At 41.0% G+C, this 17,648-nt stretch overlaps 1 protein-coding gene across 1 annotated transcript in view; it reads right to left on the bottom strand.

Annotated features, from left to right (window-relative positions):
- Window positions 1-17,648, bottom strand: part of DNAI3 (dynein axonemal intermediate chain 3) — a 68,595-nt gene that overhangs the window by 38,083 nt on the left and 12,864 nt on the right. The window contains exons 4-9 of the mRNA XM_014788340.2: window positions 15,125-15,306; window positions 14,433-14,537; window positions 12,108-12,257; window positions 10,838-11,037; window positions 4,146-4,262; window positions 677-867 (exon numbers count right to left, since the gene is read on the bottom strand). Of these exons, the coding sequence (XP_014643826.1) occupies window positions 677-867; window positions 4,146-4,262; window positions 10,838-11,037; window positions 12,108-12,257; window positions 14,433-14,537; window positions 15,125-15,306 (945 nt within the window). The remainder of the gene's footprint in view (window positions 1-676; window positions 868-4,145; window positions 4,263-10,837; window positions 11,038-12,107; window positions 12,258-14,432; window positions 14,538-15,124; window positions 15,307-17,648) is intronic.

Below are 17,648 nucleotides of genomic sequence, written 5' to 3' on the forward strand. Positions count from 1 at the left end.
ATGAAACCTGAGCAAAAATATTCTACAGGGGACCAAGAGTTTTCTTAGAGCTCCACTGTTTAACACGGCAGCCAGTAGCCACATGTCACTTATTTTAACTTGAGATGTGTCTGGTCCAAATTGAGATATATTGTTGGTATAAAATAAACAGCAGACTTGGAAGATTTAGCAAGAAAAGAATGTTTGTTTTGTTGTGTTGTGAGAAAAGGGCCAATGTAGGGGAGGGGAGGAGGAAGAAAGATGGAGGACCCCTCTCTCCAGGGTTCCACCTCACACATTCCTTCCTCCCTTGGCTGCTGAGTGCTTTAAGGAGGCGTGTCCTCCCTTGTCCAGTAATCAGCGAGACAGGGTGTCCGGGGAGTGAAGTCAGCCTTGGGAGCCCAACAGGCCCGAGTCAGGTTCAGACTCGGCATTGCACCAGCTGGTGACTGAGCCAGACGCTCCCCTGACTTGAGCTTTGGTTCTCTCCTTGTGAAGGAGAGACCACAATGCGGGTCCCACACACAGGGTTGCTGTCAGGACACACGACTGACACAAGGAGTGGAAAGCGCTCTGCTTGCACTCAGCAAATGGAAGCTGTCTTATTGAAATGGAGCTAGTTTGCAATTTTACATATAAACGCAGCAGACTGTTTCAGTGCCATCACAAAAGGGCATCACAACCATTTCCACCTCACCGTAGATGACTGGATGCCACGAGACGCAGGTGATCATTTTCTCTGTTAGGTTATGAAGGTCGGTAAAGGACTGGTACTCTTTCAAGTGGGTATCGGTCTTGTCCCCAAAGGTGCCTTCCTCTTCCGCCAGGTATTTCCAGTCATCAATAAATGTGTTCATGATTTCATTTTGCTGCAGGGCTATTTCAACACTAATTTGTAAAAAAGAAAAAAATGCAATGAAGACATCGGATTTTAGTATTCAATGATATGTCTTTCAGCAGCTCCTCCTACTTCCTTTACACTGAAAGAAGAAAATATTCTCAATTATATTTGGTAAACAATGATTAACCACACGTGGAATAAATGACGAGAAAAAAAGTTGATGGCGGTGTGCTACTCAGAACTTCTAAGAACTTGCTGTTCTGCTGCCAGGATGTGGTTAGCTGACAGACTCTAGCACCCTCACAACCTGCTTCTGTTTCCAAGCCAAGGCTGTGCTCTCCCCAGGCCAGTGACTGAGCATGACAACTGTGGGGACACCAAACCTGGCCAGCTCTGCCTCATGAGGGACTCCTCCACCCCTAAGACTTTGTCTGAAGCTCTCTCAGCCCAATTCTGTTTCCTCGTCTCTTATTTTTCACAGCGTGACCCTCAGAAACCTCTGCTGTGAACCTGGTCTCGTTTGCTTCCTGAGAACCCCAAACTGACAAAAGGCAATTTTCTTAGCCATATTCAGTACCAAATGACAATATATACTAGTTACTATACTAACATATAATTAGGATTATATATATATTTATATATGTAATTCAAAACAACAAATAAGAGAGTCTGAAGGAGAGTTTCGGGGTTTAGAAGTGTGTGTGTGTGTGTGTGTGTGTGTGATGGCAGTGGTGGTGGTTTTAGTGTCACAATGCCTGGGAGGTGCTAATGTAATTAATTCCATTACTAAACCTCCTGCAATGCACGAGACAGTACCTAAAATGAAGAATTATCCTGCTAAAAATGCTAATATTGTTTCTTCAAGAAGCAATCTGAGTGCTAGGCTCATGTCTTCATAGTCTAGGGACCCGAGCCGGACAGGCTCATGTCCTAAAAGTTACTATAATGTTTATTCTTCCTTTATACGCTTAGATTTGAAAGCTCAGCTCACCCCCAAGGCCTCTAGGAGCTTTCCTGCAATTAGAATGCCACCCAGGGTTTTATCCTAATGATTGAAAGTCCAAAAAGCTTGGTTTTTTAATGGGTGTAATAAGCTGAAAGAGTGGTTCTCAAGTATGAATCTCCTAAAATAAGAAAAAACTGCTTTATCTAGACAATTAAATATAAATACTAAATATCATAATAGATACTCCTAAAAATGTAATTAAACAAAAGCACCATTTAATACCTCTGTAATTAAGCATTAACACTACCATCCATGGCTTAATTGAATACTCGGTTAAATTCTTGTACTTCATCGTTCAGACTAGAAGCATGTCCTAGGACCAGCAGCATCAGTGTGACCTGGAGCTGCTAGAAATGCAGAATCATGGGCTCCATCCCAGGTCTACTGAGTCAGAACCTGCATTTTCACAAGATGCCCACGTGGTTCATATGCACATGCAAGTCTGAATAATCCTTTGTAGGGTAGGTTCACACCCTGGAGCTTTAAGGTTTAAATCCAGTTTCAAGTAGAAGGATTTGTTAGCATTTTCAAAATCTTATTTCTTTTCTGTTTCAGCCTGAATGAGAACCAAATTCCCAAGAGAGAAGTTAAAGACTGGGCCTTTGCTCTGGTTTCCTGATTCTTCCCTCTCAGCCTGGACAGGGAAGTAATTCACAAGTGAGAAGTGAAGACAGCACCTTTTCTCTGGATTTCTGTTTCTTGATTTCCCTACACTCTACCACGTGGTTCCTGAGAGTGATGAACTGGAGACTGGCAAAAGTGTGGTCTGAGTTAAAGCCCATGAATATCATTGATTTTTTTTAACCCTAAAAAGAAAGCTTCTTAATTGCTTTGAGAATCCCCTGGAAGTTTCTCGCTCTCCTCTCACATAATTTCCTTCTTTTGCAAATAATGCTTCCCTTAGATTCGTTCTGGATAAAATTTTATGAGAAAGAAAGAACTCATTTCTCAAAGGGCTCTCTTCTGGAAAAAAAGGGGCTTATATTAATTTTTAAAAATTAAAAAAGCCATAAACAGTTTTAGAGTGGGAAGCATGGCAGTGATATAAACATGGGTTTCTTATTTATTTTTGACCAGTGCCACTGTAATTCCTGTACCAATTTTCCTTTCTTCTATAGTTCTGGCTTCTCCTTCCCACATCTCAGGGAGGGAATTATATTCCTCTCTCTATAAGCATGGCAATTGAATGGGAAGGATAAAAGCCCAGGACCTAAGATAATACACAATGTGAATAATTGAGAATTGGCTCTAGGCTATTTATTCCCTGGAAATTAATGTACATAGACTTCTCATTTTTAAAGTTCTCATCAGGAAAATTTTTAATAACTACTTAATTTTGATATGGGGAAAAAGAAACCTTAGGTTTTCTTGTTTCTTTCTTATTGTCCACAAAGGAAAAACTATAGCATGCTTCCTGTGAGTAAGTGGTGAATAGTTAAATGCACTCTCTTTGAATCATTGATGAATTTTTGAACCAGATTCTCTATAGGCATACCTATTTTCAGGACATTTAATCCAGTCTGAAAGAACTAATGATGTTTTCTTAAAAATAAAAATAAAAAAGCTTAAGTTGGGCTATACGTGAACTTGACCACCAAAATTTTAATTTTGGAAGGAAATGCAAGCCAACCTATTGGGTACAACTGGCAGACCTGTCCACCATTGATTCTACTTCTCTGAATTCTGATACCAACTTGATGAGAGCTTGTCAAGCTCTCTCTCTCATATAGAAGCCCCAGGGTCCTAGTATGAGTGTAAGGGGCGTTTTGAAGACACCTCTCTTTCAGATCCAATAAGAGTGACAGCAACACAAGAATTAGGGATAAGGGTGACATATCCAAAAAGTACATCTGAATTGAATTCAGGTTCTCATTTACAAACACATTTTTGTTAACTTCTATCATCATCATAATGATCATCCTCAACATCCAGAGCATTCTCATCTTTGTAATCCTATAAAAGTCAATGAAGCTAAGAAGGAAAGTAAGGAGTGGAGAAAAAGACAAAAGAAATTGTGGCAAATAAATAATTGTTAATTTGCCATTAGGAAAACATCTTCACACACTCAACTGTATGCATCTTCCAGTTCACACTCTTTGGTGTGGCCCTAGCTTGGAAGGTCTAGGATGTTGCTTAGCAGCAGAAGCGAAAGAAAGACTGAGAATCTGTGGAATGTGTCATATGCTCATGCATGTCTGATAACTGTCTTCATACTTTCTATCTAGACACCATGTATGGAGTTGTTTTTTAGATCCTATTATTATAAGTAAACATACATATTTTATGTTTTACTTTTAAAATTTAATATACAATTTTTACCTTATGGACGCGTTGTTAAGAAAATCAGTCAAAGACTTTGATTGTCCAAGTGTTTCTTTTTCCTCCTCTGAAAATTCTCTTGGACAATATTGTGTGGTAGCATTTTTGGGATATGTCCTAGTATATTAAAAGAAAATTGAACGCCAAAAATTAGATCAAAGAGAAGCAAATATAGGTCATGACAGGTCAAAGGTTTGTCTCTGTGACAATATTAGAATATTATTTTATATTTAAATTCTATATATTGAACGTTTTTCTTTATTTTAGACAATTACTATTGATTGTCATTCAAAATATTTGTGCATTTCTCTCCAACATAATCAAAAAGCTCTTATTTTTCAGAAACTTTATTTAGACATCATTTTAAACTTACGGAAAAGTTGTAAGAAGGGTATAAGGAACTCCCATATACTCTTCAGCCATTTTCATCAATTGTTAACATTTTGCCACATTTGTTTGTCATTCTCTCTCTTCATTTCATTAAATCAGGGTTTCTTAACCAGTGCAGTCCAGCCCCACCTCCACACCCTGGGAGCATTTGGAAATGTCTGGAAACATTTTTGGTTGTCACAACTGGGAAGTGCTACTGGCATTTAGTGGAAGAGCCCAGGGATCCGTTAAACACCCTACAGTGCACAAGACAGCTCCCCACAGCAGAGAATTATCCAGCCCAAAATGTCAGTAGTGTCGAGATTGAGAAACTCTGCTCTAAATATACAAAACTAGGAACAATTTACATTTTAGCAAAGATGGCAACACAATCTCTGGAAGAAAGCTTATTCCATCCAGGCTGCAATCAGTGCTCATCTCCGCTCTTGAACGTACCATGCTGCATTGCACCTCTGGGCTTTGTCAGTCTCACCAACTAGATGGGTGAGCTCCTTGATCTTAGGGTATGAGGCTGTAGAAAGGTCATATGGCACAGTCGTTAAGAGTGTGCACTCCCGTGACAGGCTGCCTGGCTTTAAAGCCTGGTTCTATCACTTACTAGCTTTGTGACCCTGAGCTAATTATTTAAGACCATCATGCCTGTTTTTCCACCTCTAAATGAAATTCTTAAAGTATCTAGCTCATAGAGTGATTGTGAGGATTGAATGTGCAATTAACATGCAAAGCTTTTAAAACAGTGCCTAGCAGGGGCCGGCCCGGTGTCGCAAGCAGTTAAGTGCGCGCGCTCCGCTGCGGCGGGCCCGGGGTTTGCCGGTTCGGATCCCGGGCGCGCACCAACGCACCGCTTGTTGAGCCATGCTGTGGCAGCCTCCCATATAAAGTGGAGGAAGATGGGCATGGATGTTAGCCCAGGGCCAGTCTTCCTCAGCAATAAGAGGAAGATTGGCAGATGTTAGCTCAGGGCCGATCTTCCTCACAAAATGAATAAATAAATAAATAAATAAAAACAGGTTTATCTTAAAAAAAAAAAAACAGTGCCTAGTCAAAAAAATATTAGGTTGCATTTAATCTGTATTTGTTAAACAAATGTCAGTAAAATGTCTCTGTGAGAGGCAAATACGTTAAATGCAGAGTAATCCAACAGAAGGGTAAAGAGAGTTGTGTTTATGTTTAATAAACAATTCATAGCAGAAGGCATGTGATGGAAAGAAAGGAACTAGAGAGACGTGGGTTCAAATCTTAGCTTTACCTTTCAATTTCTATTCCACATTATTGTCATCCAGATAAGATTAAGAAATTATGGGGCAGGGCCGGCCTGTGGCGTAGCGGTTAAGTGTGCGTGCTCTGCTGCTGGTGGCCCAGGTTCGGATCCTGGGCATGCACAGATGCACCACTTGTCAGGCCATGCTGAGGCAGTGCCCCATAGAAAAGTGGAGGAAGATGGGCACAGATGTTAGCCCAGGGCCAGTCTTCCCAGCAACAAGAGGAGGATTGGCACGGATGTTAGCTCAGGGCTGATCTTCCTCACCAAAAAAAATAAAAATAAAAAAATAAAAAAAATAAGATTAAGAAATTATGTGGCATCTGGTTGTTTCATCAAAGTAGCAACAACAAAGAGTTACTCTTGTTCTTTAAATGTGATTTGTTATTTCTCAGCAAACCTATTCATTATTGCTTCAGATTTAAATTATGTTCCAAACATTGAGCTTTCATTTTTAACTTCTCTTTGCCTCAGTTTCTTTATTTGTAAAATGGAGATAGTGTCTACCTCAGAGGGCCGTTGTGAAGATTAACTAGGTTGATGTGTGCAAAGTGCACAGAAGAATGCCTGGGATGTGGTAAGAACATTGCAGTCATTTGCTTTCAGTCATTACTCTTTGAACCTTATCTTTGATTTTTTTTTCACTTCTTCCATCACAATCATATATCCCACTTCTCCAACTCAGACTAGCTACTCTTTCTAATTTCCTGATCTTAGTAAGGAGTACCAGCATTCTCCCAGACACCTAGATTTGAACCATTTGAGTTCTTTTTTTTTTTTTTGCTGAGGAAGATTAGCCCTGAGCTAACATACGTTGCCAATCCTCCTCTTTTTGCTGAGGAAGATTGGCCTTGGGCTAACATCCATGCCCATCTTGCTCTACTTTATATGTGGGACGCCTGCCACAGCATGGCTCGATAAGCAGTGTGTAGGTCCACGCCCCGGATCCAAACCCATGAACCCCGGGGCCACTGAAGCGGAGCATGCGAACTTAACCACTACGCCACTGGGCTGGCCCCATTGAGTTCTTTTTGATTCTTTTTTTTTTTTAATGGGTCAAGACCTGCCCTTAATTCCCATCTATTCACTCCATGTCTATGTCCATTATTATTAGTCAACATTCATTGAGCACCTACTAAATCAAAGTCCTGTGGTTAGGGTCCCTGTTGTTGGAAGTTCCCTGTGCTTTTCTGAGTCTACCTCTTGAGTCTACGTTGGTTGACTCATTCTTGTCACTTTTCTGTACCTGGAAGGAACACAGAAGAAGTCTCTGGCTGGCTTGGCTTAGAAATTTGTCTCAAAATCTAAGTTTTTTTGGTACTAATGTATCACCTCTTTCCTTCCCGCCTTGCCCTTACTTCTTGGTATTTACGGATCTCTGATGTCCTAATTCTCTGCCAAGACTTGACCACCAATCCTTGTCTTTCTCTTCACCTCCTTTGGTTCTGGTCTGTCTGTTCATCTGCCATCTTTGTTTCTGACCCATTTCTTGTCCTGACCCCTGGTATCTACGTGTGTGTGTCCTGACTTTAACACTGCACTGTTATGGTTTCTGATTCGTTGCTTTACACGGATCTGAAAAGCATGTTTTGTACTACACTTCACACTCTGACCCCTGATTCTCCTGGTCTCGGCCTCTCTCACTGTCTATTTCGTGGCTCTTCTCTTAATATTGAACTCAAGTCAGTCATCCCTTCTGCACATTCTTCCTTAACTCGATTCTTTTTCTCCTCCTTTTCTTCCTCCATTCCTTTTTCCCCTCCATTTAATAACTATGTGCCAGGACTGTCCTAGGAGTTTGGGATATAGAAGTAAACAAAATAGACAAAATTCTTGTCGCATGGAGATTAAATTTTGAGTGGGTGGACAGGAGAAGCGGAGAGAAGAGAGACAAGGACAAATACATATCAAGTGATGATAGTACCATGAAGAAAAATAGAGTAAGGGAGAGATAGTAATGAGGGTGGTTGCTTTTATATAGGAGTGTTGGGGATGCCTCATTCACACAGAGATCTGAATGAAGGAGGGAATGAGCCCTAAGGATATCTGGGGGAAGAGTGGCCTATGTAAGGGAACTGCAAGCATAAACACATTAGGTATGAGCATGCTTAGTGAAGTCAAGGAACAAGGAAGCCAGTGTGGCTGGAATGGATGAGGCAGGGGAATTGTGGGAAATGAGGGCAGAGGGCAAAGGAGATCCAGATCCTATGAAGCCTTGTAGGTTCCTTCAGGAAGGGAGGCCATTGGAGAGTTTGATCAGTGATCTGACTTTCATTTAAACAAGATTACTCCGGCTCTTTTATGGAGAACAGAATGTAGGAGGGAAAGGATGGATAGAGGAAGCCCAGTAGAAAAAAGTTTGTTGTTGGGCATGTTAAATTTGAGACCTCTATTAGACATCCAAGGAAGGAGATGAATAAATGAGTAGAGAGTTCAGCGGAGAGACTGAGTCGATGGCATAGATTTAGGAGTCATCAACAAACAGATAATATGTAATACTATAAGACTGGATAAATTCACCCAGGGATTAAGTGTAGTTAGAGAAGAGACCAAAAGGAGTGAGCCCTGGAGTCCTCTAATATTTAGGAGTTGGGAAGAGGAGGATTCAGTAAAAGAGACTGAAAAGGAGCTGCCAGTGAGTTAGAGGGGTACGATGAGTGTTGTCCAAAAGCCAAGTGGAAAATGTGTTATAGAAGGAGAAATGGTCAACCATGTTAAATACTGCTGAGAAGTGGAGAAAAAGGAGATGTGAAAATTGGATAAGGCAATTAGACCACTGGAGGTCTTTGGTGACCTTTTTTAAGACTGGAGTGGGCTCAAGACAGAATAGTGGAAGAGGAAGTGGGTCTAGAGAGTGTGGACAACTGCTGTGAGGAGTTTTGTTGTAAAGAAAAGCAGAGAAATTAGAGAAGAGCTGGAGAGGTCAAGAAAGTTGGCCTTTGTTTGTTTGTTTTAATGATGGGAGTTATAGTACTTTATATTCACACGTCTTCTTTCCACCCCTCCTCTCGGGTTACTGCCACCATCTTACTTTAGACACTGGTCACATTTTACCTGGTTTAATAACAACAGACTCCTACCTGGTCGATTTCTTCAACTCCAGGCTTTTTTTTTTTTCTCTGCTCTCCAATACATACTGCTCAGCTCATCTTATTTTTAAAAATTTTTTTAATTTATTTTTTATTTTTTTGGGGAGGAAGATCAGCCCTGAGCTAACATCCATGCTAATCCTCCTCTTTTTGCTGAGGAAGACCGGCTCTGAGCTAACATCTATTGCCAAGCCGCCTCCTTTTTTCCCCCCAAAGCCCCAGTAGATGGTTGTATGTCATAGCTGCACATCCTTCTAGTTGCTGTATGTGGGACGCGGCCTCAGCATGGGCAGAGAAGCGGTGCGTCGGTGTGCGCCCGGGGTTCTGAACCCAGGCCGCCAGCAGCGGAGCGCACGCACTTAACCGCTAAGCCACGGGGCCGGCCCACAACTCATCTTATTTTAATAGCCTTACCATTCTATCTCTCTCTCTTGCTTCAGAACGTGACAAAGCTCCCTACTGTCTGCCACAGAGAACCCGCTTCTCTGTCTACCTCTGCTACTCCCTCCATTCGACCCAGGCCGGTCTCCTCGTGGTCCCATGCAAACTCTATTCTTCCCACGCCCTTGAATTGTTTAGGTAATTTTAAAAATCTGGGCTAATTTCTCTTCCTCTATGTCTGTAAATCATATTCAACATTTGTGGCTTATCTTCTATAAATCTAAAATTATTTCAAAATAAAATGTTTTGTTTTTTAAATCCTAAAAAAAATGCATGGCTTAGCTAAATATGTCTTCAAACTTATACAACAGTCAAAGCCTAGCTCAAGTCTTCAAGGCATTCCCTTGGCAATCCATTTCACATCAATTCACTCACTTGATAAATTTTAATTAAGAGCGTCTTGTGTAAAATGATATGGTTTGTAGCCTCAAAGTGCTCTGGATCTCAGGCAGACAGACAGGTAGGCAGATGAGTACAATATGGGTCACCAGTGCAATGATAAAGATCCCTCTAAACTATAGTGGGGACTCAGAGCAGGGAGTGATCAGCTCTACCTGGTGTTTCCAGGAAATCAGAGAGGAGGGGGCATTGAACCAGAACTTAAAGGGTGAAGAGGCGTTCCCCAGGTGGACAAGGCAGTGAAGGGCATTTTATGCAGAGGAAGAGCATGGGCAAAGGCAAGAAGATGTGGAAGAGGAGGTATTCTGGGAGCTGGAAGCAGCTCAGAGGGCTAGAACACAGAGGGCTTGTTTGGGAACAGGGGGTAAAAGGCTGGAGAGGCAGACAGTGCCTCATCACGGAGGAAGAAGGCCCTTATAGCCGTCCCAAGGGCTCTGGATGTGATGGGGAGCCAAAGAAGAGACTTAGGCAGTGAAGTGACACAATCTGATTTGATATGTAAGAATGATCACTTGGGTGGTAGAACAGAGGGGTTAGAAGCCAATGATAAGGGGCTGGCCCGGTGGCGCAAGCGGTTAAGTGCGTGTTCTCCCCTGCGGTGGCCCGGGGTTCGCCGGTTCGGATCCCAGGCGCGCACTGATGCACCACTTGTCAGGCCATGCTGTGGCGGCATCCCATAGAAAGTGGAGGAAGATGGGCATGGATGTTAGCCTAGGGCCAGTCTTCCTCAGCAAAAAAGAGGAGGATTGGCAGATGTTAGCTCTGGGCTGATCTTCCTCACGGAAAAAAACAAAAACAATGATAATATTCCAGGTGAGAGATGACTAGGGCCCCTTCTCTGAAAGCAGTACTGTAATTATGAACAGCATCAGTCATTTTCCCACTTCATAGTCTTTACAGTCTTATTTACTTATATCTCATTTTCCTATTAAGATTTTAAAAGGCATTGTTGAGTGTAATTAGATCTTCCTGAATTGAATTATTCTGTGGAGATCTATGTCATCATTGTCAACCCATTTCTGTTTATTATAAAGATCTCTCACAATAATCATGGACATTGCTAGATTTACTGTAACTGCCTTTGAAAATCCATAAACCCATTGCAAACTTACCATCTTGTCTGAGTGCTTGTGTCCTTGACTTTGGGGACTACTTGCATGCCAACATCTTTCTCAAGTTGCTTAACGGTAAAATTTTTATCTGGGTAGGCTGTGCATTCAATATAGGCATCTTTTACACTAGAAGCATTCTGGTCACTGAACTTAATGGGTGCACCAAATTGACTTCGTTTTCGAGAAATCATATATGTAATCTGTAACACAGGTAAGCAGTAAAGAAAACATAATCAAGTCCCTGGAGGAAAATGGATGTGCAGTAGACAACGCTGGTGCTCTGTCCAGATCCTCTCAGATCTCTGTGCACACTTTCTGTGCACCCCTCTGGCTTCGTGTGCTTTCTGTTCCCATGGCCCACCTGCTACTCTTCTGTGGAGGACTGCTCTAGGGCTATCGGGACCACTTTGCCTGCAGGTACCAAGAGCAGGAGGTGACTGGCAGTTTACATCTTGATCAATGATGGGCTGGTGGGAGACATATGCAATCTCTTTCGCTTAGGTTCGGGACAGCTCTGAGGTGTAGGGTACACTCCAGAGTCCCCGTAGGGGTTCAGGCTGCAGCCTTTCCTGTGCCAGACTTTTGCCTGAGATCACCCCCTTGCAGGGCTTCGGCCACATGCCTGTCCTGCTGCTTTTCTTATGCTCTTATAGGGCACCTTCGTAATAAATCACTTGCACATAATTGCTCCTCTCACGAGCTGTTCTGGAATGCCACTGTTAGTTTCCTAGGGCTGCTGTAACCAAGTACCACAGACTGGGTGGCTTCAAACAACAGGAATTTATTCTCTCACGGTTGTGGAAGCTAGAAATCTGAGATAAGGTATTGGAGGGTTGGTTCCTTCTGAGGGCTCTGAGGGAGAATCTGTTTCTTGCCTCTCTGTGGCTTCTGGTGGCAGCCAGCAATCCTTGGTGTTCCTTGGCTTGTAGATACATCACTCCAATCTCTGCCTCCTTCTTCACATGGTGTTCACCCTGTGTCTCTGTGTCTTCACATGGCTATCTTCTTAGAAGGCCCCCAGTCACTGGATAAAGCCTCTCCTATTTCCTAATAGGGTCATATTCTGAGGTACTAGGGGTTAGGACTTCAACACAATTTTTGGGGGGACGCAATTCAACCCATAACACCCATCTAAAACAATGACCATTCTTTTATCAAAAGAAAAACCACATCCCCATAGCAAACATAGCAAACCTTACGGATCCCTCAGGGATAAGTGCTGTTCAGCTACAGGGAGGTAACGACCCAAGATCATATTCAAGCCTCTGACCTGCTTTGTAAATTCCTTAACTGATTCTTCCTCAATTTCTTTTTCACTGCCCAAAGAAACCCATGGTTTAGAGACAGGTGGCGTGTAAATATACGTGTCTTCAGGAACGTGCTCTTTGTATTCTTCCTGTTCTTCTGGCACTTCTGGGGGCTAGAGTAAAAGAAACAGCATTCTAATAGATATATCCAAATTTAGCTTATAACTACATGTGTATATTTTGCAGTAAACTCTACTTTTATATAAATTCATGAAGCCCTTCCTTGTTATTTTTATTTTTTGTTGGTTCATGCTTTTCATTTATGAGAAGGAAACTAAGCAGAAAAAGGAATAAAGAACAAAAAAGAAAGAGATCAAGGATACAGAGAGAAGGTGAAAGAAGAGAAAGATGAGAGAGGAAAAAAGAAAAGATTGGTCATAAGTAAAGAGCATTTACTGCATATCTTTATAAACCTGGAATGCTAACACATAAAATATAAAGCTAGTTTTCTCTGACTTAATGAAATGGTCTTTGATAAGAGGATTATATGTGTGAATAAATAAGATATCCATTAAATAATAAGGAGTGAATGTTTTTAAAACCAAGATGTCCACAAGAGACAGGTAGATATAGATATAGACGTAGGTATATAGATGTTCACTGCTACTTTATTTGTAAACTGAAGAAACGGACAACCAGAAGCATATCAATAGGCCAGTGGGTTGATACATTGTGGTATAATCATAAAATAAAATCACATAAAACAATTGTAATGAACAAACTTGATCTACAGATATATGATATCTAAATGTATCAACATGGACAAATCCTAGAATTTTGTAACTCAGTGAAAAACAAAAGTTGCACAACAATTTGTATGATATAATTTTACGCGAATTTTAAATTAATAAAACAAAACACTATTTGTGGAGCACACGTATATGGTAAAAGTATAAAACCATGGACAAGAAGAGTATATAACAACTTTAAAATAATGGTTCCTCATAGAGAGGAGTGAGGAAAACGGGATCAGGGAGAATACAAGAGGGAATGGAACATTACTTGTTTCTTTTTAAAAAAAATTTGGAGTAAATATGATAAAATATTAATATTTGTTAATTCTGGGTGGTGATTATGTGCATATTTGTTATACTATCTGTACTTTTTTATACAGTTGAATATTTCACTATAATAAAAAAACTAAAAACATAGAGAAAAGAAACCATAAAAATAAAATTGAAAATGTTAAGGCTAAGCGAAAGATTATTTTTAATTTAAAAAATGTTAGATAGTTTAAGATTCTATGGCTTGCCTTTATTTTTCTTGCTTATTGAACAATCACACAAACCCCTCTGTCTCCCTCAATTTGACCAAACCTCTCTATGAGGCTACCGGATCGGAAGGCAAGTCTCAGAAATCTGTTACCTCTCATGACCACTTTGAATACAACACCTCAAAGTGAACTGATTTCCTTTCCTTGGAAACTACCATTCCTTTATTTTCAGTTTATCTTTGACATCCCTCCCCGTCAACTGCCCACCGACGAAGTCATTCTTTTAAAGTTTTGCTTTTAAATAATCATAGCCAACATTTATGGAGCATCTAGCTTTGTGCCAAGCACTATACAAAGGGCTTTACCTGTATTAGCCCATTTCATCTTCACAACAGCCCTGGAAATTGGCACTATTCACGCCACCATTTTGCATAGGGGAGGTTCAGTATCTTACCCCAAGTCATGGAGATGGCAAGAGGAGAACCAGGAACATGGGCCAAAGAGTGGTCGAGAGCAGTGATACTCCAGATCTGCTGTTTCCGCGCTCATTATGTCAATGAAAGGCAAGTAAGTAGCATACAGTCCTCCTGCTGTATCCTCGGATGATTGGTTCCAGGAACACGCCACAGATACCAAAATCCGAGGATGCTCAAGTTCCTTATATAAAATGGGGCAATATTTGTGTGTAACCTACACACATGCTCCTGTATACTTTAAATCATTTCTAGATTACTTATAATAGCTCATGTGTAAATGCTATGTAAATAGTTGTTGTATTGTTTAGGGAATAATGACAAGAAAAAAAGGTCTGTATACGTTCAGGAGAGATGCAACCATCCTGGACTTTTCCATCCGCAGTTGGTTGAATCCGCAGGTGCGGAATCCCCAGATATGGAAGGCAGATTGTATCTGCTACTCTGAGATGTTTGATTTAGTTCATCCCACATTTACTGCCCACCTACTCCAGGTTCTAGAACCTGATCTAGGCCCCAGAGAAACAGAGCTGAACAAGGATAATCATAACCATGTATTGACACCCCCCCCAACAAATTGCAAGAGGTTGGGGTATGCTTACATTTAAATAGTTTTCCTTGCCCTCTTCAGTTCCAATAAGATAAAAGTTAAGTCCGTATCTGAAGTCTTTGTCATAAACAATCAGAAGCTCATCTCCAGGATATTCCTACAGGAATATAATCAAAAGAGAAGGTTAATGTTCAATGGTCATTCAGTTTATTCAGACATTGACACAAAATTGATCTTTCTCTAATCAATCCATCATAAGAGATAACCATAGTGCTAATCTATGGCTAATAACTCCAAATTGCACAATTATTTTATTAACTTAAAAAAGCTCTTAAAACACAATGGGTCTGGGGAAATTTACCACGGAATTTTATTTCTAACAGGAAAAAAGAAGCGTTCCTTTTACTTGGCGTTGTGCTCTATTGCATGTTTGCAGACAAATCAGGACCAAAATGATGAACTCAACAATTAAAGCAGTATGGGAAAATAAGGGTAGATTCCTATTCTAGTTAAATTTGGGTAAGAATGATCTTTTATGGGGTGAAATAAGACAATCACTGAGAGAAGTTTGCTTTTCACACGGGGTCATCAAGAAGGATTCCAAAGGAGGGGTGGGCAAGCTAGCATTTGCCCAAAGTAACGGGGAATGTCAGATTTGAACTTACAATCTCTCCAACTTTTGTTATTACATACCAGGAACCTCTTGAGGTAGGACGGAAAAATGAAGAGGTATGTTGTACTTACCTGGATGATTTTTTTGAGTGGGTAGAAATCAGATACTGCAGCTCTGTTTTGAAAGTCTGCAAAAATATCTTCTTTTTTGATAAGTTTATAAGGTTGTTCATCTGTGATGTCTTCATCTATTCGGCAGTTAAATATTTCCTGGGTCTTGGTAGTTAACACTAAAGGATAAATTTCTGGATGACCTGGGAAAGGCAAAGTGGAATTTGGTCATTAAATATAACCATTTAAAATATTAACAATAGGAAATATGCAATCGTTTGCTTTAAATAATTGTCTTGGTTAAAATTTTAAAAGACTTCAAAATCATTGTTCTTATTTTTAAAGTAAGCATTTCCATTATGAAAAAATGTCAAAAAAGATAAAAATAAGAAAATAATTACCCATACTACCTCCCAAAAGAGAACGTCTATTAATAGTTTGCTCTATTTCCTTCTAGCCACTCCATATATAGTATCTTATATGAAATTCTAAATCCTGCCTTTCACACTTCTTATTATGTCCTAAGTATTCTACTATGACATTATGTAATCTTTCTAACAGATCATTTTAAATTAATGTAATTCTGTAGCATAATTTTTAACCATTCTGTTGTTGGTAAGCATTACATTTGTTTTCTCATTTGTTTCCAATGATGGTAAATAATTCTACAAACAAATATCTAGTTTATAAATTGTTATTATATTTCAAATTATTTTCTTAGGATAGATTTTTAAAAGTGAAATTATTGGTCTGAAGGTATGATCATCCTTTTAGGCTCTATCAAACCTGTATTGCTTTCCTAAAGCCTCCCCTCTCTCATCTCCTCACCTGCTGCTCTCTCTTACTAGGTGACCCTGCTCCCTTTCACAGAGAAAATTCTGTGTCTGTGCAGCACAGAATCCTGCGGTGTCCTGCAGCCCTGCCCACCAGCTGATGGGCACAGACACCACCTTTCCTCCCTTCCTTCCATCCTGAAGACCTGCCCGCCCCTCTCCACCCTTCTCAGCCATTGAGGCCCCATCAGCCAGGCCTCTCCCTTTGACTCGACTTTTCCTACCTCTGTGTTGTTTTCCCTGAGCACGCTGATTTGCTCAATGATCTCTCATTTTAAAGAAAGCTTCCCTTGACCCTGTACAGGTACCTCTGCTCCCTCGGGCTCCTTTTCACAGTCAGACTTGTTGCTCAGTTCTTCACATTTTAAAGCTACTGACTTCCCAGTTAGGTTGTATTAGTAAACCTTTGGAATCAGGGAGGAAGGTGGAGTAGGGAACCCTTTTCCCTGATCTAGTTCCCCAGTGCCAGGATTGCCCTCAGAAGAGGAGGGAGGCAATGTTCAAGAGGCTTCCGTTCCTGTTCTTCCTGTCTCTTTCTCGCCGACCCCAGGCCAGTCCTCAGCAGCTGCAAGCCTTGCAATTTTGCCTGTGACCATCCATCTCTGGAGCCGCCTTCTCATTTTCTTTTTCTTCTTATCACCATCAGCTTTCACCACCCCAGCCTCAGCTTTGCATTTGCCTCCAGAACTTGCTCCCCCAACTCCCTGCTCCTAGGGACCCAGAGCCACTCCCATCTTTTCCAGACCCTCTACACCTGGATGTCCTGACAGCCTCCCTCCCACTGCTCAACAGATGCGCCAGCCAGGGGAGAGTGCATGTGGCCTCTCAAGTTGGAATTTTCAGCTTATTTTCCCAGAGAAACATTTAGTCCCCCACACCCTAGTGGCTCTGTGGTACAATTATTCAGGTAATTTGGGGGGTTTTAACGACTGTGTGCATAACACTGATTATATGTGGAAATATAGTCCAAATTGCAATCAACTGGCGTAATAAACATTTGGAATACAAGTTGTTCATAAATTAGGGACAAACTGCCTATTTCTATCTCCCTCAAAATAGTAACCCTAACACTTGGCATGTAGGAGACGCTCAATAAGCAACTGCTGACTTGATTCACATACATTTAATTCTACGAGAACATACTGTGGATGGTAACTTATAATGTTGAATGCATAAGGCAAGTCCTGCAGTTTCGAGTTTGGAAACCACTAGGTGGCACTGTGAATCTCATGCTGAGCTCGTGCCTAAAGGAGGTGGTGGTGCTTCTGGCATTCACAGAGACCCCAAAGCTTCTACCACTCAATTTGTGGTAATTTGTTACAGCAGCAATAGGCAATCAATACACCACTGACACTCTAACCTGTATTAAAGTATGACTTATAATTACAATTTGAGTAAGCTACTTAACTTTGGGAGTCATAGCACCTCCATCTTGTTATGGCCTTAATAATGCCCAGTTCATAGAGCAACAGGGATGAGAGGAGTGTGCCTGGCACAAAGCTGTCACTCCATAAATGTTAGCTATGTGTAGAAAGTATGTTTGTTCTCTAGAAACCTCTAAACATTGCCCCTTAGGCCCTTAGGATACAGTTTTTCAACTAGTTGATCCCTTGATTCTTTGGTAGGAAAAAGAATCCCAGTCCCCTGGGACCCGACAGCCACAAGCCCTGAGTGACAGTTTACAGTGTCAGGATTCCACAGAGAGGAAGTCA

Source organism: Ceratotherium simum, chromosome 2 (genome assembly GCF_057802395.1).
Source record: "Ceratotherium simum simum isolate JZ-2026a chromosome 2, ASM5780239v1, whole genome shotgun sequence".
Lineage (NCBI taxonomy): Eukaryota > Metazoa > Chordata > Mammalia > Perissodactyla > Rhinocerotidae > Ceratotherium > Ceratotherium simum.